Below are 23,345 nucleotides of genomic sequence, written 5' to 3' on the forward strand. Positions count from 1 at the left end.
TTATCAACTGAGCCTCTCGAAGTAACTCTTGCTTTAACTATCCACTATCAAGGACACCTAGTTGTCACTGTGGGTCACTGGGTCGCATCCAAGTCTCACAACCAGACAGTCAGGCAGGAAGCATCAGGACCCTGAAGACTTAGATCTTCATTCTCAAATCAAATCCCGATGCCTCCCATTTTAACTCAGTAAACAAATAGAAAATTATGACCAAACAAGTATCCAGTAAATAAATACAAAATCAGTTTTCTAAGGCTTTTATTGTAACATTCAAAATGGAATGTATAAATTCATAAATGAACAAAAGCAACAAACAGAAAAGTGAGGAGAAACAGAGGTGAAGCTCCGAAGTCATTCCAACTAGAACGACAAGGTTTTAACATCAAAAATAAAGCAAAGCAACAACAGGTCTGATGAGGCTACATGGATTAAAAAAAAAAAAAAAACGCCCTCTGCTGTCAAAGTGAGCTCTTACATGCATGTACCCTAAGTGCATGTACGTGCATGCTGAGAATTCCTCAACATTCCCAATGACTCGGTCATTTGGTCCAAAGACGTCTCACGTATCACATATCTGGCCCAGACTGGTTGCGCTCTTCGCGAGGAGGTCAAAGGCATTGCACTAATCTACAGGAGTACACAGAGCTGTATTCATGTGTATTTATGTCCATCTGTGCTCTGTTTGTTTTATTTGTTGCGGTAGTCATCTGCGTAAGACCTGTGATCATCCTGCTCAGGGTACTGGTCACTGTAGTGCCTCAGTATGTCTTGGAGGCTTGGCATTCCCTGGGAATGTGGGGGGTAGGGCATGCGGGGTTCCTCCTGACCACTTTGGAAAGGCTCCGCCTCATATTGCTCACTGTCTGAGTCCTCCTGACTGTGCTCATCCTCTCTGCTGCGCTCCACTTGGGCCTCAGTGTGGGCTTCCTCAGACTCGTAGCGACGTAAGCGACAGTCGCGGTCATACTCTGGATCGCAGTGTGGGTTGGAAGGCTCAATGACTCCATCTCGTCGGGCGTCTGCATTAAGGTGGGGCTCGGAAGCTATGGCGGGGTAGGGGATACGACGGTTAGATCCAGAACGTGGCTCACTGGGTTTCACGGGGTAGCATTGTTGATCATAGCCAATGAAGCAGTCATAGCCCTCTTTGGTTTTACCTGGGGGGCCCAATGAGTGGCGTTCCTCCTGTGGAGGGTCATCATAACTGGAATGGGAGAAAGTGTACTGTTGCCCACTGGTGGGAGGGCTGCGGTGATGCATGGCACTCGCTTGATGAAGAACAGAATAAGGGTCATTAGGGTTAGCCTCTGGAGTGGAGTCCATACGTGCAGAATAGGGGTCCCTGGTTTGGGATTTGGCAATATACTGGCGTAGTGTAGCGTATAAATCATTAGAAGGGGCACTAGCTTGGCGGTACATAGCGTAAGGATCATTGACTCTGTTTGCATTAGCATAAGGATCCCTAAACATTGCGTATGGATCGTTATATTGCTCAGCAGCAGGAGGTGGGGCACGAATAGCAGCAGCCTTGTCTCTTTCTTCACTTTGGTAGGATGCTGGTGAATTTGCATATCTGGTGGCAGTAAGTGGGTTGCAGCCTTCATCAAACAGAGGGTTGCAGGATCCAGTGGTGGCAAGTGCACGCAATGCCTGTAGGAACATATACAAGCCATCAGAATTGCATTGCAGTAAAGAAAGCTGCATAAATATGTTGGACTGACTGAAAAATATATATGTGTTCTAATGAGTATGAGTAAAACATACCCCAGGAGAGGCTGTGTGTGAGCAGTAGGGATCCCGGAGTGGATCACAGGAGGGGTACTGTGTACTTAGAGCAGAGGGCCCTTTCTGGGCCATTTTATGTTGACAATAAGGATCTTTCATGGGGTCACAGCCAAGGTGGGCGTAGGAAGGGAGTGCGCCAGTGGAGGGTGCTGCATACCCGTAGGCAGCTTTCAAATGGTACTGCAGACACTCTACATCATCAGCAGAGCAAATACGCAGCAACTCCGCTTTCTGCTCCTGAATTATAAGAAATGATGAGTCAGATCAACTTTGAAGTAGGATATTTGACAGATGGCAGTGTAAACACTTGTTAAGTAATGCACATAATGGATACTAATGTGACGGAGGCCAGCGGGAGTCGTTGTGTGTGTGCTAGTCAGTCGGCCTCACTCCACCGACAGCCAACAGATACTCCGGGTTTTAGCCAACTGGTCAGAGCATCCGCCTCCTATGCCAGAGATCGTGAGTTTGTGGAGCAACTGGGGCAAGTCTTTCACAACGCAGAAGCAGAGAGAATACCAGCTGCTGCACTAACATCAAATCAAATATGAAAGAAATCCACCAAAGAGCTGAAAAATTCAGTTTTAATTGATTTTAGTGTAACCAAGCCAACATATGTCATTATGGCGCTGGAGGGGTTCGAACACCTGACTTTTCAGTCTTGAGACCAATACACTACTATGACAGCCAAGGGGGAATCTCCACTAACCAAGCTAATAGGAACACGTGTCAATCTGAACTTCACCTGCTACATACCTCTTTGGTCGTACAGAGACCAGATTGCACGTTACAGGAGTTTTAGTACCTAATAAACCTGCAGCACCACCACTGCAGTTTGCCAATCCAGGGGTACTGTTTCCATCTTCCATGCAACATTGTGTAGGCATGGCAGCCACAACACCCAGATACTTCAACATCTCAGGGTGAATCTCATCTGCTCCTGGAAACTTGCTACTGAGGAGTTTTTTTTTTTTTGACTACCTCAGTGACGTCTACTAGGGAGATGGCACTAGATCTGCCCGAGTATTCCATCCCTGCCTCCTCAAAGGTGGGCAAGTCAGAAGGGTTGTGGAGATCCTCAAAGTGGTCTTTCCACTGCCAAGAGATATTCTCAGTGCAGGTTAGCAGTACTCCACCCTTGCTGAACACAGCTTGGGCTAAGAACTGCCTCCTTTTCCTGAGTCGCCTGGTGGTTTGCCAGAACTACTCTGAAGCTGGCCAAAAGTTATTCCCATGGGACTCTCCAAATCCCCCCCACCTGAGTTTTTACCTCAGCAACCACTAAGACTGCAGTCCTTCTGGCCTGTAACTGATTCCGGAGACCTCTGTACCAATCAGACATGAAGGACCTTCTTCTTCAGCCCGACTGATTCCTTCACCGCAGGTGTCCACCAGTGGGTTCTTGGTTTGCAACCGTCTGGCCACAGCTCAAAGCAGCCACCTCAACAATGGAGATCTCGAACATGAACCAGTCGGGTTCCATGTTCTCGGTTTCCATTGGGATGTTGGTGAAATTTCTTTGAAGGTGTGAGTTGAAGGCCGTCTAGATAGGCTCCATCACCTTCCAGAAAACCTTCACAACATGTTTACACCTTCCAGCTATCTGACCAAATTCATCACTAGGTGGTGATCAGTTGACAGCTCTGCCCCTCTTGACACGAGTGCCCAAAACATATGGTCATAAACACGATTAAAAAATTGATCATCAACTTTTGACCTGGGGTACTCTGGTATCAAGAGTACTTATGAACATCCTTGTGGTCAAACAAGATGCTTTTTGTGGACAATCCATGACCGGTACAGAAGCCCAGCAAAAAAGCACCACTTGGATGCAGATCAAGTGGGCCTTTCCTCCCAATCACTTACCTTCAAGTTTCTGTTTCTCCATCATTGCCAACATTATTGAAGACCAACAGTAGATCTAAAGAGTTCCTACCAAGAAGGCTGGGTACACCTGGTGCATATGCACAAACAACAGTACGATTCCCCTCTGCAACACAAAGTTGCATTAAGGCAGTGCGCTCTTTCACCGGAGAGAACTACAAAATAACTGCACTCAGCTGGGGACTGGTGAGTGTCTCCAACACGCCCAACGCATCTCACATTGAACAACTCCAGAGAAAGAGAGTCCAGCCACTCTTGAGGAGTTTGGTTCCAGAGCCCATGCTGTGCATAGAGGTGATCCATACTATTTGTAGTTGGTATCTCTCAGCCTCCTGCACAAACTCAGGCTCCTTCCCTACCAGAGAGGTGACATTCCACATTCCAAGAGTCAAATACCATCACAGAGTATCAGATTGTTTGAGCTTTTCCCTTATCTGCTGCCCATGGAACAGTGCACCAGACCCTTGACTCTCTTCTTGCAGATGGTGAGCCCATATGCAAGGAGAGAGTCAGGGTCTGGTGCTATTTCACGCTGAGCCTGACTGAGCCCTATGGCTGTAGACCCAGCCACCAGGCACTTGCCTCTGAGCTCCATCCAGACCTGGTTTGAGATGGAGTCCCCCATGTCTCTATTCTGGGTGAGTTGACTCTGTCCTTACTTGTATCCATCATGAAGGGTCACCCTTTGTTCGTCTCCTCACCTGGGACCAATTTGCTACGGGTAGCCCTACCAGGAGCTAGTGGTTCAGACTATACAGCTCCCAGGATCCCCTTCACAAATGATAAGGTGGGATCCAGGAAGGGGGAATAGAGACATGTCAGTGTCCTTTACTTAATAAGTAACCATTTATTAATCAGGTTCCTGTTCCTATGTTGCCATAAGCATGAGCTATTTGTCAATTAAGTGCAGATTTGGTGCAAATCTTACACCAGATGCCTTTCCTGATGCAACTCCATGTTGCATGGAGAGTGGGCACACAGGAAATTTTGCTGAGTAGAATTTACTCTGCTGGGATAGCATTTGATCCCAGTCTAAAGAGAATAAATTACACTCTATCACAGAGTGAATCAGCTCGACAGTGGTCGCAGACTGAACGGTCCGCCCCCTAAACATTGGTCCACCCTGCCTCCACTGTGCATGTGTCATGCTGGAGCCCAGTTGCCCGTGTGACGCAGAGTCTCTCCACCCAAAGCAATCAAATGGATTAATGGGATTATTAACCATCAGATGACAAGGTAAAACCTCTTGAATCATTCTAAAGTCAGTTTGAAGCAGAAACGAGGCTTTAAACGGTGATGCACTTAAATGTCCAAAACACAGTCCAAACACGCATCAGCTAAGAGCTTGTACAGCTGCGCCGCTCCTCCGTCTGTTATGATGAAATAATGCTGAATTTATGTGGAAATGATTGTTGTACAGAAGCTTCAGATATCTGTTGCTGAGGTAGATGATGACTGGAGTGGAGTTTGAAGCAGAAACGAGGTGATTATCAGTGAACCGTGGCTGATGATGTAAGCGCAGTGAAGGCAGGGCTGACGGAGGACCGTTCAGTCTGAGACACCATCTGTTCAATGCAAGTGGTTTTACTCCAATAAGAGTTGATTTTACACTGTTTTGAGGTATCTGTTCCAGAAACCGTCCTGTGTACCAGCAACATTTCCTGTATGTTCGTTTTGTGAATTGTTTTGTAATTTGTGTCTGCAGCATGACTCAAGCAGAGGGTCACCCCTTTGAGTCTGGTCTGCTTGAGGTTTCTTCCTCAGAGGGAGTTTTTCTTTGCCACTGTTGCTCTGGGGGTTAGTAAGGTTAGACCTTACTTGTGTGAAGCGCCTTGAGGCAACCTTGTTGTGATTTCGCACTAAATAAATAAATGAACTGAAATGAAATTTAGCTCTGTGATAAAGAATAATTCACTCTATTTGGACTGTGATCAAATACTATCAGCTCAACATTTACTCAGCAGAATTTCCTGTGCAGGTGTGACCTTGAACCGGGAACAAGTGAACTAAACACACTGCCTGTTAACTGCGTTTAGAAATTAATTTCACTAAATTTTCAGAAAGTGGAAATACTGTTGTTAAAATCATACTGTGTGAGGATGAGTAATCCATGTGAAAGCATACCTTTGTAAGGAAAGGCACTGTGGACGGAGAGTTGTAGTAATGCCCTGAATGTGCAGCCTTTTCGGGAACGGGCGAGCGGGTGTAATGAGATGTAGCCTTAACTGGTGTTGGTGCGGGTGTGGACGCGGGGAGTACCAGCGGCAGGTACGGACTCTTTCCCATGACTAAAGCAGTGTACAGACAGTACGCATCCTTGGTCGGGTCACAGGTTTTCATTGGCGCAGGTTTGGGTGGCTCTGGGTTAGCTTTGGTTCTGCTTGTGTACGAGGCCACGCAATCCGAGTCATCAGACTCGGCGCATGACTTGTAGACATCCCCAAGATGGCGCAAGTAGGACTTATAGGAACGGCGTCCCTCGGCACGGTTCTTGTTCTGTAGATAGGCCAGATAGATGCGGTCCATCTCCTGAACCTATAAAGAAGAGACGGATTCTTTTTTTGTTTGAAGAATGGATGCAATTTCGGCAACTACTATAAAATAAGTCCCATACCAGTGCAGTCAACCTGATCATTGTTTGGTACGGGTGCAGTTCAAGCTGTAAACGTGTGTGGACTCACTGCCTCCTGGTTGCCAGCATCTGTGAAGTATTTGTACCAGTTCCAGAAGTCGGAGTGCTGCTTGTACCAGCTGATGTTCCTGCGGTTACGGATCAGTCTCCTGTGACTGGCTGCAGCAGCGGCTTTCTCCTGGATACTTTCTCCTGCTGAGTCCAGGAACGAGACAGAAAACTGCAGGTGATTCCAGTCAAAATAATAATAGTAATACTAATAAGTCAACTTTACTGTGACTTTACCTGATATTCCAGATCTCAGATTTGTTCAGTTTCAAGCTTAGATAACATCAGAGCCTCACAACACAATGTGCACAATGTCTCATTAAATGTTCATTATAGGATTAAGTGTTACTACACCAGACAAAGCAAAAGTACTCAAGTACTTTTAGAGCTACTTTGAACTTTTCTTGTCCTTTTGGCATATTTTAGCAGTATGTTGGACTATATGCTGATAGTATAGAAATGATGAGTCAGGTCCATAAGTATTTGCACAATGATGCCGTTTGTAATTTTGGGTCTGTTCCACTACAGTAGAGTTGAAATAACACAACCTTTATTTCAAATGGTTCTTATGCCCATTTTTCTCCGTTGGCCCACCAGTGTCAAAGCCCAAAAATAACTGGACAACAACACAAATCATTGCTTTTCCAGCCATTTTCCTGGATACATTGTAATAATTCATGCTTAGAGGCAGTTCTCAAATACTGAGTGACTGTGCAAGAATGAGATTAGTGCGGAAGGAAACAGAAACACCCCGTGACAAATCTGAAGGAGTTACAGGCTCTGGAGTTGTCTGTGTCTTGGCTTGTCTCATTATTGTGCTCAGTTTTTGAGAACTGCACACTCCAGACAGATTTACTGTGGGTATTTCTTAATGATTCATTCATCCTCATCCATCCTCTGACTTGTCTGAGAAGAAAAAAAAAAAAATAGATGACTTTAAAAGTTCCAACTTGTTTGTCAAATTACTTATGGGCTTTGGAAATGGGAGTGGGGGACTTTGTATACCCCTTGAATTAAAGATGAAAGTTGACATTACGAGCACAACCTGATGGTTTCATTTCAGGTCCACTGTGGCGATGTAGAGGCATAAATGTTTGTTAATATGTAAATTGTAAATAATCTGTATAGCAGTACTATAAAATATATAATAAAAATAAATAAAATACTTGTGGGACTGACTGTATAGCAGTACCTTGAAGTCGACAGTAGGGGGTGAAAAAACAAAACATCTTACCATCTACTTTGTGCTTCTGCACAACTGGTCCAGCAGATGAAAATTCTGCAAAGAGTGAAGCAGAAACATGAATCTGCTGAAATTAAACTTCTGGAATTCACTTACACTGCGCGTAATGTGTAAGAGATAATATAACATTAAAGCGCAAACAGCTGCACGCACGTATCACCGCTTAAAATGGGGTGTAATGGGCTGAGCCCGAGGCGCCGGCGTCTGCAGCTCTTTGTAGATGTTTTTATAGGTGAGCCTTTAACATTAAACACACGCTGCGTTTGAAAGCGCTGCATGTGCACATATCTGTCCGCATGTGCACTGAGCAGCCTGCACGGAAGCAGGCGCGGAGCCAGCTCAGCTTTCATCTCCGCGGGGGACAGGTGTTAATGCCTCGTAGGCGAGGAAGAGACGAGTTTAAAGGAGAAACCAGAGGAGATAATTCAGGGTTTGGTGAAGCGGATCGGACATGCAAAACATCACGGCCGGATGAGCTCCAGTGGAGTGATCAGAGCTGAAGACTGCGCTGTGGTGTGTAGAGGTCACAGGGGTCGAATAAGAAAGGTGACCCTGGCTGAGGCAGGCGTGTGGAGGCGGATCGACTAAATGAGGCTGCCTCAGTGCTTCCACTGTGTTTTTGATGAAACACATCTGGAAGCAGCAGAGCTTTAAGGAGGCAACGCTGACAGGTCGTAATTTTTTTCTTTTACAGGAGCAGGAGTGATGAAAGAACCCTGCTGTTATTCCCACCACCTTCTCTGGTTTGTCTTATAACGATGGCAAAACTCCATTAAAAGCAAAATCCTCTTTGAAAAGAGCAATGAGATGTCAGCCACCCCATAAATACTTTGATCATGGCAAAAGACAGAATGGGAAAGTCTTTATGTTGTCGCTGAATATGATAAAATGATAAAAAACCTTAAAGGGGTCCCACTGTGTAAAATCCTTCTACACTTTCATACAGCTGTGGATTTATTTTAAACATCCTCAAAGTCCCACAATTCTACATGTGTTCATGTAGAATTTCTCCTGCTGTAAGCAAAATTTAGGCTGGAAATGTCTCGTTTTAGACATCCGTGACATATGTCTGGACTTTTGCAAGCTCTGTGACATAGTCGTCATTCTTTGTGTCACACCCATATAGTGAAAAATGGAGAGTGACGCCCCCTTTCTGAAGGAAGGGGGAGTGGCCAACACCTTACACAGGAACAACGTCTTCCACAGATATCCAAAAATGTTTTATTTTTTTAAGAGTGCATCATGTATGGGATATTTTTGCTACAAAAATTTAATACCTTTTCCTACCATATATTATTTTACTTAAAATGTAAATATGTCAAACACTTAAAATTAAAACTGAAACAAAATGTAGCAAAAAGTGCAAAAAATTTGAAGATCCCCTAAAAATACGTCTTTCTTATGGTCAGAGCTCCAGGAATTTATTAGATGTTGCCTGAAATCATGAGGTCAATTTCCTTCATCATAAATGTGAGCCATGTATTTATGGGGGGTGGAGCTTGAAGACTGCTGCATTCACTCATTCATTCAGAAATAAATAGCAACAGTTTTTTTATTATTATTTTAGCCTTGATTTTACATTGTAAAGCAACAGAATGACAGCGAGCAAACATTCAACAAGTTCATAATGAGCAGGAAGTCAAACGATACAGTATATGTGTGTGTGTGTGTGTGTGTGTGTGTGTGTGTGTGTGTGTGTGTGTGTAAACAAAAATCACACTTTGTGTGTGTGTGTGTTAGATGGATAAACTTTATTACAGACTCAGGGTCCAAATAAAAGAAACACAACACCATACATAACAATGACAACAATAAAGAGTGTGTGTGTTATTAACTCATATATTGATCAAGGTATTTATGATCCATAGTGTAATTTGGTGTGAGATTTTCCTTCTGGTAGAGGACAGCAGAGGTTATGCGACTGCCTTCTTTCTGTTTCAATTCTTGATAGATAACATTTGATGAAATTTTGGAAGGAGATGGTTATTGAGTCAACAGAAAGTCCAGTAAATTTTGGTGTTTTTGTGGTGAGTCAGATCGGCTGTAAAATTTTCCTTTGTGAGATGTTTCCCACTGACAGAGGACGGCTGAGGTTATGAGAACACGCATCTGTCTTATGGTTGTTATTTTAACAAAATTTTACGAAGAGATAGTTGTTGGGTCAAGAAAGTCCACAAAATTTTGGTGTTTTGGTGGTGAGTTGATGTTGTATTATTTGGATATTTTAGGGCAGTTATTCCTATCTGCTGTTAGTTATTACACTGTAGTAACATGTTTGAGCTGGTTTTAATACTGTGACATGTGACACGTGACATGTGATGTGTGATATGTGACATGTGGTGTGTGACCTGTGACATGAGATGTGTGACATGTGATGTGTGACCTGTGACATGAGATGCATGACGTGTGATGTGTGACGTGTGACATGTGATGTGTGACGTGTTTTGTGTGATGTGCGACGTGTGATGTGTGACGTGTGACATATGACGTGTAACGTGTTTTGTGTGATGTGTGACGTGTGATGTGTGACGTGTGACGTGTGACATGTGACGTGTGACATGATGTGTGACGTGTTTTGTGTGATGTGTTTTGTGTGATGTGCGACGTGTGATGTGTGACGTGTGACATATGACGTGTGATGTGTGACGTGACGTGTGATGTGTGACGTGTGACATGTGACGTGTGATGTGTGACGTGTGACATGATGTGTGACGTGTGATGTGAGACATGTGATGTGTGACGTGTTTTGTGTGACGTGTGATGTGTGACGTGTGATGTGTGACATGATGTGTGACGTGTTTTGTGTGATGTGTGACATGTGATGTGACGTGTGACGTGACATGTGATGTGTGACGTGTTTTGTGTGATGTCTGACGTGACGTGTGATGTGTGACGTGTGACGTGACATGTGATGTGTCACATGATGTGTGACGTGTTTTGTGTGATGTGTGACATGTGATGTGTGACGTGTGATGTGTGACGTGACATGTGACGTGTTTTGTGTGATGTGTGATGTGTGACATGTGACGTGTAACGTGTGATGTTTGACGCGTTTTGTGTGATGTGTGACGTGTGATGTGTGACATGATGTGTGATGTCTGATGTGACGTGTGACGTGACATGTGATGTGTCACGTGATGTGTGACGTGTTTTGTGTGATGTGACATGTGATGTGTGACGTGTGATGTGTGATGTGTGACGTGTTTTGTGTGATGTTTTGTGTGATGTGTGACATGTGACGTGTGACGTGTGATGTGTGACGTGTTTTGTGTGATGTGTGACGTGTGATGTGTGACGTGATGTGTGACATGTTTTGTGTGATGTGTGATGTCTGACGTGACGTGTGATGTGTGATGTGTGACATGTGATGTGTGACGTGTGACGTGATGTGTGATGTGTTTTGTGTGACATGTGACGTGTTTTGTGTGATGTGTGATGTCTGACATGTGACGTGTGATGTGACATGTGATGTGTGGCGTGTGATGTGTGATGTGTGTTGTGTGACGTGACATGTGACGTGTTTTGTGATGTGTGATGTCTGACATGTGATGTGTGATGTGTGACGTGACATGTGATGTGTGACATGATGTGTGATGTCTGATGTGACGTGTGACGTGACATGTGATGTGTCACGTGATGTGTGACGTGTTTTGTGTGATGTGACATGTGATGTGTGACGTGTGATGTGTGATGTGTGACGTGTTTTGTGTGATGTTTTGTGTGATGTGTGACATGTGACGTGTGACGTGTGATGTGTGACGTGTTTTGTGTGATGTGTGACGTGTGATGTGTGACGTGATGTGTGACATGTTTTGTGTGATGTGTGATGTCTGACGTGACGTGTGATGTGTGATGTGTGACATGTGATGTGTGACGTGTGACGTGATGTGTGATGTGTTTTGTGTGACATGTGACGTGTTTTGTGTGATGTGTGATGTCTGACATGTGACGTGTGATGTGACATGTGATGTGTGGCGTGTGATGTGTGATGTGTGTTGTGTGACGTGACATGTGACGTGTTTTGTGATGTGTGATGTCTGACATGTGATGTGTGATGTGTGACGTGACATGTGATGTGTGACGTGTGATGTGTTACGTGTGATGTGTGACGTGTGACATGTGACGTGTGATGTGTTTTGTGTGATGTGTGACGTGATGTGTGATATGTGACGTGTGATGTGATGTGTGACATGTGACACGTGACGTGTGATGTGATGTGTGACGTGTTTTGTGTGATGTGTGACGTCTGACATGTGACGTGTGATGTGTGACGTGATGTGTGACGTGACGTGATGTGTGACGTGATGTGTGACATGTGACGTGATGTGTGACATGTGACATGTAATGTGTGACGTGTTTTGTGTGATGTGTTTTGTGTGATGTGTGACGTGTGACGTGTGATGTGTGACGTGATGTGTGACGTGTGACATGTGACGTGATGTGTGACATGTGACGTGTTTTGTGTGATGTGTTTTGTGTGATGTGTGACGTGATGTGTGACGTGTTTTGTGTGATGTGTGACATGTGATGTGTGACATGTGATGTGTGACATGTGATGTGTGACGTGATGTGTGACGTGTGATGTGTGACGTGATGTGTGACGTGTTTTGTGTGATGTGTGACATGTGATGTGTGACGTGTGAAGTGTGATGTGTGACATGTGATGTGTGACGTGTGAAGTGTGACATGTGACGTGATGTGTGACATGTGACATGTGATGTGTGACGTGTTTTGTGTGATGTGTGACGTGTGATGTGTGACGTGATGTGTGACGTGTGACATGTGACGTGATGTGTGACATGTGACGTGTTTTGTGTGATGTGTGACGTGATGTGTGACGTGTTTTGTGTGATGTGTGACATGTGATGTGTGACGTGTGAAGTGTGACATATGACGTGTTGATGTGTGACATGTGATGTTTGATGTGTGACATGGGACGTGCACTCACCTGGCAGTAGCATCACAGCCAGCACAGTTGTGACAAAGACTCCACAGAAAGCCATTTTCCTTCCACCAGCCATGATTCCAGCTCCTCCCTTTTCTCCTGACACTCAAACACAGTCACATGGAAAATGGAACTTCCGAAAATCTAATGTGCTCCCAAAATAAACAAAATGGAATTACCTCCAACAACACAGTTGGAGGAGGTTATGTTACTGCTTGTTTGTCTGTTTGTTTGTTTGTTTGTTTTCTTGTGAACAGCCTGGAGTCCACAATTTTTCATATATCTTTATGAAAGTTTTACTGAAGATTCATATCCTTATAGGCAAGAACTGATTCAATTTTCAAATCAAGGGGCAAAGTCAGGAAAAATCTTGGAATATTGGAAAAATCCCTATTTTTAACATGGAACAATTTTTCAAAAATTCATACCTCTGTCAAAAAAGATCAAATCTCTTTCATATTTGAGAGTGGTATGTAGGATGGTACTCTTTATCAACTGATAAAGTTTGATCCAGATCTAATTCTGATTGTGGATTTTGTGGATGTTTGAATTTAATATTGAAAAGCTCATTTAATGTATAGAAGGCATTATATCTTAATCAAACGTGCCCCAATCACTCTCATATTTGAAAGTGAAGTGCAGACTGACACTCACTATCACCTGACAAAGTTTGATCCAGATCTAATTCTGACTGTGGATTTTGTGGATGTTTGAATTTAATATTGAAAAGCTCATTTTGATGTACATTTTGCATTATATCTCAATCAAAAGTACCTCAATCACTCTCATTTGTGACAGTGAGGTGCAAACTGTCACTCTCAGTGAACAGACTGTTTGATCCACATCTGATCCATATTGCAGATTTAGGAGATATTTGATTTTAACATTGAAAAGCCCTTTTGATCAATATTTTGTATTCTATTTTAGCTTATGAAAAGTCACTTCTAACAGGACTTTGACCTTGAAAAACGTTTCCAAAGGAAAAAAATATGTGGAATTGGAAACTGTAGTTGGCGGAGGTTTGTGCTCTAGTTTTGAATGTGTTCAGTTGTATTTACTGAAGATTCTCCAGTAAGAACAACCTGACTGTTTTTCCATAAACTTCCAAATTCCAAAAAGACTTTTGGTTTCCTGTAAGTTCTAAATCACATGGATTATTGTTGGAAGTTGTTAATTTCCATGTCTAGATCTGAGCTGTGGAACATCGAACGGTCTCTGTAGGCTGTGGGAAATCCCTAAATTTACCAATCGGAACATGCAATGGTGCAGAATCTGCTGTTGGTTTTTGTGCTCTCACCTGTGGTTGTGTTCTTGTCGTGTGTGTCTGCAGGTCCAGGGCCGAGGCCAGAGGTCTCAGTCCACCCGGGCTCCCACTCTGAGTCTGTTTAGGGGTACGGAAGTAGTTCCTGCTGCACCCGACTCCTATCTGCCCTGGTTACGGAATCTGGCAAGTTTGAATACAAACCCCGTTATTTCTAACAGACAAACACACACAGGGGGGTCAAGGGCCACCTCAGCAAGATGCCTGATTGGCTGAAACACTCTGAAACACTGGACCAATCACAGGGGGCTGTAATTAAAGAGAGAACATGGGAGGTGGGAGGGCTTTGAAGAAAGAGATGGAGAGAAAAAGAAGCTGGAGTGTGAGAAAAGAAGAAGAAGAGTCTTTATTGTTGTTGTTCATACACACAGCAAAATTTGTCCTCTGCTATTAATCCATCCTAATTACAGTTAAACACAATCCAACTACTCGGAGCAGTGGGCGGCTACAGTCCGGCGCCCGGAGGCCAACTCCAGATGTAGAGACGCTGCCTTAGTCAGGGACGGAGAAAAGAGCAGATCATAAATAAACACGTGGGAGCAAAAGTTAAGCTGAAGTTTTGAATCACTTCATGATTCCATAACTCACAGCACGAGTGTCAGCAGGAGGTGCATTAAAGCAGATTACACCCTCCAGAAATAGTCCTCCATAGTGACGCCAGGAATGAAATTTAAACAAAACGATTCACTGGTGTTAAATCCTCAGGAAAACTAAAAGGACACAACTGTTTCAGAATATTAATCAGTTTTGAAACTGCTGAAATAGTAAATGAACGAAACAAATCAGTTTCTTAACAAAATGTTTCACTAGTTTGAAATCCTCTGGAAAGTTGAAGCAAAAAACCCCCACAAAAAAACAACTTCAGAACATAATTAATTTTGGAGTTGAAATGGTAAATAAACAAAAGAAATCAAATGCTTCACCAAACAATGCGGTTGTTTTAAATTCTCAGAAAAACTAAAGCAAACAATTGCTTCAGAACACAAGACAGTTTTGAAACAGGTGACATAGTAAATCAATACAACAGTTTCTTCAGGGGGGCAGCGTGGTGCCCACATGGTTCGTCCAAACCAGAAGGTTCCCAATTCAAGACCACCTGTGTCCATTCTTCATGTAATTTGAAGTTGCAAAAAAGTTAGAAGAACTTTACTTCTTTAAAGTAAAAAAAAAAACCTGCAGCTCCAATAAATGTGACTACAATGTGTAGACGTGTTTTTGAGATGTCCCGCTAACTGCCAAACGGCTCCAAAAACATTACGTCCTTGATGGCGGTAATAAATATTAGTAACTGCATCTGAAGACACGGTTTAACTGGTTTACCTGCTCTGTTATTTTATTTGCATTTCCACATTTTTGTGGCAGCTTTCCTGTTACATCCTGCTCAAACACCGTGTGCTCACGTTAGCGTTGGATCTCATATGTAATTACGTTTGTTAACAGGTGTTTCACAAAACCCACAAACCTGTAATCTGAACATGGCAGCAAAACCGTGGTCAGAATTTTAACACCATCTAAAGGATTCTCAGAGTTCACACACACCTGGTTCACTGCTGCTCCTTTTTATTTGTGATAACCAAAAACAAAAAAGGAAGTCCTCAGAGGGCTGACTAAAACCCTGCACGCCCTACAAACCATAAATGCACAAGTAGATGCTTGTCTCCAGTGGTGTTTTTGACTATGTATGACTTCATCACCTGACTTCTATTTAGTTCATTATGAAGTCATTCATATCAATCAATCAATCACAAATATTTTGCTCATCAATGTGTGCTTTCAATCACAAATCTAGGCTTGTCAGTTTTTGAGATCTACAAAAAAGGTGTTTTTCGGACAGTGCTTTCCTTGACCTTTGACCAAATTACTCCAAAACAGTGTTGTATAAAGTACCGGAAAATCACATTTAAGTAAAAGTACAGATACCCATTAAAAAAGTATTGAAAGTAAACGTACAAGTAAATGTTAATGCATAATCAAAAACAGACCGATTTTTTTTATATTACAAAGTTTATCTAGGCTTGTAAATGACTGGTAGTATGTATTAGTCAAAGTACTGAAAATTGTGCACATCACACAAAAACACTTCAGAAACAAGGTTTCAAAACCTAAATGAGAGTAGGCTGCTCACTAGGTGTTCACAGGGAACAGTTATTTATTTCAACATGTATTTATTTATTTTCATTGTTACATGGTTTTATCTTTTCTGTTGTGTTTTGTTTCATTAGGTTCTTTTTGTCTCTTTCTCTAAAATTGTATTGTAACATTATTAGTCTATTATTATTGACTATTATTGTCTATTATGTAGACTATTATTGTTGTTGCTATAATATATGAATAAAAATAAATTAAAAAAATTACAATTTGACTCTTTTACGACAATGAATGCTGAGCCATTAATTATACAGAAAACAAATCAACACAAACGTGCTGATGCGAACAGCTTAATGCTAACTTTAACACTGAAAACGTCATAGACATGCTAACGCGTTAGCATCGGTCCTGTTTTTAAGTTATAAAATACATCTATCAACTGTTTCAGAAGACGTTAACAGGTCGGTTTAACATAAAAATATTAAATATTACTCACAGACATATGCTCTTTAGGGTTTTAGCGGGAAAAAATTAGGATAAAGCGAAATAAAACAATGAATCCATGAATCGTAGATCGAAGCACTGCTTCAATCTGCAAATCAGTGCTTTGATTGGTTCAAAGTTCAAAGCAAAGCCGCACTGCAGAAAAGTTGATTACAGACCTGCTGCAGGTCTGTAATAAATATAGAGAAATTATCATTTTCCTGACAAACAAGTGCGCAACTGCAAAAAAGCCTCATGACAAATCAGCCTGACTTCTTTGCAGTCACTAGTAATCAGTGGTGTCTCTGGGTGAAAACACAACTTTTTTCGTGTGTGTGTGTGTGTTTTGTAAGGAGTAACGGCATGGCGCATAGAAAATGTATTGGAGTAGAAGTATGCAATTAAGGTCGGAAATGTAGTGAAGTAAAAGTGAAAGTAAGCTGAATTTAAAAAACTCAAGTAAAGTACAAGTCTCCCAAAACCTACTTAAGTACAGTAGTTAAGTATTTTTACTTTGTTAATATACAACACTGCTCCAAAATGTAATCACCTCTACATATCTGTCCAAGTAATATTCCCACCAAATTTGAAGGAAACCCATCCAGAATTTGAATCATCTTGACCTCAGAAACGTACACACTCGTGAAAACAAAACCCCACTTCACAGGGTTAAAAAAGGATCTTTATTTGACATTGTGGTGAGTGAAATCAAGGGAAAGGAGAGGAAAGGTTTACTGATCCTGACTTTGCTGACAATGCTCTAATCTTTGTAGAATCAATGAATACTTTGATTGCGTTAGTTGAGAAGTTAAGTTGAGCTGGAGTGTCTGGGTTTGCATTTGAAAGCGTGGGTCAAGACTAATCCAGGCTTTCAATAACTTAGACTCAGGAAGAACTGGACGCTGACCAGTGATCTAAGGTGACAACTAGCCGTCTTTGGTGCCAGGTGTCTTAGAGGATCCTTGGGTACCACTGGATTGACTTTGTGTCAAACGAGCGATGACATAGTGAGACTTAGATGAGGAGTATCACTGGCATGGTGAAGGAACATCACCTTTCACCTTTTGCGCATGTGGCTTTTGTTGAAGCAGTTGGCTGGGAGGCTTGTTTCAGTGTTGAGGCTTTGACACTTAATCGAAGCTTCGTCTTGCTGCAATTACATTAAAGTTTCATTGCAGAATGGTCATTAACATGAAATACCGATGCAAAATGAGGTCTTCAAAGAGATGATAAGAGCGTGCGATCCATCAGCGGTTTGGTAAATACTTAAGTTGTTGCTTGTCAAACTACATACAAATAAGCTGCTCATCCAGTTCAGACAAAGTCATTGCGCAGCTCCCCATCGCGTGAACTTCTCAATCAGACGAGTGTTCATACTGAACCCTGAGATGTTATTTTAATCACTTTCCTGATGCGACTATGAGCTGTGGTGAGGTTCATAGGGGACGGAGATTCAAAGAGGGTACAGACTTTCAGACGGTCCCGACGGGAACTCGAGATAATCACCTCCGTGTGTCAGCGAGAAGAGCCACAGGAGATCTGACTCTTTGTGCTACTGAAGAATTCACTGAACCTAATTATTAGCATGTGTTAGCATGCACAGCGGTCCACGCGTGTGTGTTCTTGTGGAACAGCTGACTGGCGAGGTGTCCTGCTGCGTGTCCGTCTAACTGTAGCTATTAACTCACTTTACCGCATTCTGTTTTTAACAATCAGCTCTTTTCTTTCCAGCTCATGTGTGCTGCAGAGCTGCAGAGCCACAGAGCGTTTCGCCCTGCAGCTAACGCTACGAGACGGAAAACAGATGGGCTTAGCGCACCTTCCTGTTCCCGTGTGCATGTGTTAAATGTATGAGTTTGTCAACATGTGCCAGCTAGCACATAAATGAGGCTTTACGGGGCCACGGCAGGCGCTTTGAGGGTTAATGTGAGCAGACAAACAAGATTAAGAGGAGAATTAAATGAGTTTCTACAAAACGCGCAAGTGTGATTGATCAAAAAGTGCTGAATGTCTCAGTCAGTCGGTGCTGAATGCTGAAGAAATCAGAACGCATAATGCTTTTTGATGAGCTGTACCAGCAGAGCACTGCTGCCTCCTATCTGTTACACACAGCATTACAACCAAACGACCACATGAAAAGTACCGGTGACCATGAAGACCGTTGGGGCTACAGCAATCTGTATTTGTCTCCAATCACCTCCATCCTTCACCCAAGGGATTGACCTCTGGCCGGCCTTACCAGGGCAGTTCTAGAATCCACCTGTGTTTGGTCTAAATCTATTGAAAACCTTGTTTTTTGACCTTTGCCCAAATTAATTTGGGGCCAGTCTTCATTGACATACCAAGTTTAGTTGAAATCAGCCAAAGGTCCTGGATGGAGTAGACCAGTAGACCCCAAGCCGATTGATCTTTGGCAAATTTGACTGGGTTCTGGGGGTAATTCCAGAACCCATCGCCATACGTGTGCCATGTTTCAGTGCAAATCAGAGTGGAAATGCTAAATTTTCACCTGTGTCCCCCGTGACCTTCAAGTCAAGTCAGATTTGGGAGCATGTGCTGGTACTGGGCCTCGTCACACCCCTGACACCACGGAACCACCTTGGTTCCTGGATGGCAATCATCTAGGCAGACAACCGGTCCACCTTTATATCTGTAAAATATGATGCTTAAATACCCTCGGGTGTAAGAGCATGTAATAAATGAAAGAGGAATGTGACCTTTTGACCCTTTAGAATAGGTCAAAGTTCGCCATCTTTGAACTTGTTCACAGTCTGTGTCCCAAGAATATTCTCTGTGAATTTGATGATCCTGTCAATAACAGGAATGGACTTATGAGCACAGACAGAAGGACAGACAGATGGATGGACAGGTGCAAAGTCTTTGCAATGCAGTATTTTGGCTTCTGGTCAATAGCATCTGTCTTCCGCAGCCTTTAAAACATGGACATCCCCTTGGCCTTCTCCGGCCACTGGGTTCCTCAGCACTCAGGCACCCATGTGCTGGAACATGCAAACAGAAATGCACCACATGGCCAAAATGTAACAATGCAAGTGACACTCCTCATCTTACTCTCCCTACGTAACCACTCGCTTGATACAAAGTCATTCCAGCTGTAACCAAGGATCTGACACAAGGACCTAGAACCAATGACATCTAGTTGTCACCTTTGGTCGCTGGTTAATGTCCAAGTCTCTCCACCATGCTGAAAGACAGTATAGCCCCAATGATTGACCTAATGGCTGATCTTTGGTAAATTTGATCTCATCCAGGCAATTCCAGAACCCATCTCCATATATGTGGCAGATTTGTTAGACGCCACAGTGAAAAATGTAATTTTTGACCGTTGATCCAAATAACATTCCTCTTTTGCAAAATCAAACCCCTTTAAGGGTAATTCTGGAGTCACCCTTCATCCACATACAGAGTTTGGAGGAAATCTGCCAAAGAGGAACAAAGACTGATGAGCATTTCTCACATTATAGTATGATATAGCAGTATAATTAAAATCTCCAGAAGAGTGATGGGTTAATGTTGCCAGTGGATACTTATGTCTCGGATGTTGCTGGTGCTACCAGCTGGTGAGATCATGTTGTGGCAACATATTCAGAACACCAGACAGTGTGAGAGGAACTTACGATGTTATGTGCTGAGACCATCTATGCTACAGATCTACTATAAGATAAGATAAGATACTTTATTTCAGACACCAGGTCCAACACACAAAATAACTACATCATATCAAGAAACAAAAAAAACTTCATAAAATACAAGAAAAAGCATTGATTAATTACCGGTGGTATATAATGTAGAAAGCCAGTGTTCCCATAGCGATGACTTGTACATAATGAGTTGATTCACATCAATGATCACTGCTTTTAACACACTTACAAAACCCAAAGACAGCTTTCCTGCGTACTTGATTAAAACTAGGCACAACACTAAAAACAAACATTCCACTGGCACTACATGAACGGAGCAGGTGAAATATACATCTGAAGGGGTTATTTATTGGAGCCAACTGTTAACTTATGAAAAGCAATACATATTGGTGCAAAAAGCATTAAATAGTTGGTGTTTAACCTCCATGGAACAAACACTGAAATTCCTTTTGAAATTCCTGAAACTCCTTGAAATTTACCCCGAACATAGAAAGATCTCATCTGGCGTTCCATATCTTTGTCATCAGAGAGGTTATGAACAGTGATCATCCCCAAATACTTATAATTCTCCACAAAAGCGAGCTGAGCATTTTCAATGAAAATCTTGGGAGAATTCAGAAGGGAACTACCTTAAGGTAATATTGACATGCATACAGTTTTAGCCTTATTATACAAAACATCATGCTTAACACCATAATCAGATCAGGTGTGAACGCAGTTTCTAACTGAAGGACACAGTGCAACTATATCATCAGCATAGAATAAGTGGTTAACAAGTCTATTACCAAGCATACACCCAACTTTATCATTAACCAGATTATGACTTAGATCATCCATATATACATTAAAAAGTCTTGGAGACAAAACACCTCCTTGGCGATCACCGTTACAGACCTTAAATAGTTCAGATGTATGGGATCCCCAGTGGAAACAGGTCAACTGGTTACAATACTAAAACACTATTATTCTTACAAAGACTGTGGGTAGACCCCTGTCACATAATTTTTTAAAAAGTGTCCAATGATTAACACAGTCAAATGCCTTGGAGGCATCCAAAAAACAGAGATACAGGGCTATTTCTTTTCTATAGTAATCAATCACTTCACAAAGTAAGTAGATACACATATCAAGTGGAATGTTTAGGTTTAAAACCAAAATTATATTCTGAGGTTACAAGGAAATTTTCACATCGAGATAAGAAAACCCTTTCAAAAACCTTATAAATAAGTAAGTCCCTTCGGCTGCTCCCTTGTTTTCACTCGGGGTCGCCACAGCAAGGTGGATCTGCATGTTGATTTGGCACAAGTTTTACGCTGGATGCCCTTCCTGACGCAACTCCACAGTACATGGAGAAACATGGCAGGGGTGGGATTTGAACCGGGAACCTTCTGCACTGAAACCAAGTGGACTAACCACTTGGCCACCACCCCTGCCTTCAAAAACGTTAGAAATGATAGAAGATAATGCAATGGGTCTATAGTTGTTCTTGCTAGTTACATCACCAGGTTTATCTTTAATAGGTTTAATCATTGTGGCTGGGAGTACATTGTGAATTAGGCAGGCATTAAATAAAGAACAGAGTAGGACATGGATTCTGGAGCCTGCAAACTTCAAGTGTTCAGCAAAGATACCATCAGAACCACATGTTTTACCACAATCCAGCTTAATAATAACATCACAAACTTCAGAGACCTGAAAAAGTTGGTTATGTTGGTCAACATGATTAAAATGGTGGAGTACCTCATCCCTATGTACGGGGTTATTCACTGTACTGAACAAACCATTGAAGTGATCACGCCACATATTGACAATCCATTTGTGAGCAGTAAGACCTTCAACTGTTTCAGCCAGTGGCAACTTTTTGTTACTATGAATTTGGACACTCTTCCAAAGATTTACCTGGTCCTTCTGCAAGAGATATGAGGCGAGGGCATCTCCATGGGCAGATGCTTCTTCCTTCCTACAAATTCGGAGGGCGTATTTAAATCTAGCACGAGGACATTGCATTTGCTTGAACACAGCACTGTCCTTGGTCCTGTTGAAACTCACCCACAGCAAAAAGGCATCCCTGGCCTCTTGATGGGCTTCTCTGACATAAGTATTCCAGCCAGGTATACTCTGCTTACACTTGCCAGACTTAGATGATAGAATAAACCTGTCGGATACCTTACTTACAGAACCTAAAATGTCGTCATACAATTTGCTGATTGACTCAACATGACATTTCTGATTGCAAACAGGATCATCATATAGTAGGAGATCACGGGGTATGGTAAGATAACCTAAGGCTTCTTCACAATGATCAGTATATTGAGACCTATCAAAATCTGAGGCTAGAGACCAGTTACACCGAGATTCCATTTTATCAATACTAACTGGGCTAAGACGAGGAACAGCACCCATTTGTATAGTTACAGACATCAGAAAGTGGTCAGAACACAGAACCTCCAGATGCAAATGAATGTTAGATATACATTGGTGAGCTTGAGCTGTAGAAACCACATGATTGATCCAAGATGTACTACCATGTGCATCACTATAAAAAGAAAAATTACCACTCTTTCTTTTACCACTAGATTTCTACATCACATATAATGTATCCAAACTCTTCACAAAAATTAAACATTTCATTGCCAAAAACTGAATTGTGAACACCAGCATTCCAGTCACCCATGGCAAAAACACATGATCTGAACAATAGAGTGTATAAAACCTAAATAATACATAAACGATTCATAATTGTCACTGCTGTAAGAATGATCATTAAAGGGCATATACACGTTTAAAATCAGGACTTTGTGTGTCATGTCCACTAGCTCTATACCCATGACACGATGATCATTAAATTTAACAGTTTTGGTCTACCATGTATAATACCACTTGCACTGTTCATGGAGGATACCCCATCAGCATAAAATTCAGGCTGGATATGTTTCAAAATAGAAATCTCCTCAGAAAACAACCACGTCTCCTACAAAAGGATTACATCACTATCTTTGCAGAGACTTACAATACTGCTAACAGAAGACTTGACACTTTTACATTTAAAGATGGTAACCTTGAGAGTATGTCTGGTATAATCCATAAATGTGATAACTCAAATACCCAAATATCAGCATATATATTATATACATAAATGGCTACTTTTGTCTTTCTGTCTGTCCGGAATAGGCTCTAAAACTACAAAAGGTGCACTCCCCAAATTGGACTACCAACATAAAGACCTGGGTTACATCCTGTCTACCTGTCTGTGTCCT

The 23,345-nt window shown here is 42.3% G+C and overlaps 1 protein-coding gene across 1 annotated transcript; it reads right to left on the minus strand.

Annotated features, from left to right (window-relative positions):
* Positions 1–686: 686 nt before the first annotated feature.
* and1 (actinodin1) lies at positions 687–12,613 on the minus strand. The gene is made up of 5 exons (XM_034182415.1): positions 12,541–12,613; positions 6,351–6,496; positions 5,794–6,204; positions 1,765–2,022; positions 687–1,650 (listed from the first exon to the last, which is right to left on the minus strand). Exons 1-5 carry the CDS (start codon positions 12,611–12,613, stop codon positions 688–690), a joined length of 1,851 nt encoding a protein of 616 aa, XP_034038306.1. The 3' UTR covers position 687.
* Positions 12,614–23,345: the final 10,732 nt, after the last annotated feature.

This window comes from Thalassophryne amazonica, chromosome 1, assembly GCF_902500255.1.
Source record: "Thalassophryne amazonica chromosome 1, fThaAma1.1, whole genome shotgun sequence".
NCBI lineage: Eukaryota > Metazoa > Chordata > Actinopteri > Batrachoidiformes > Batrachoididae > Thalassophryne > Thalassophryne amazonica.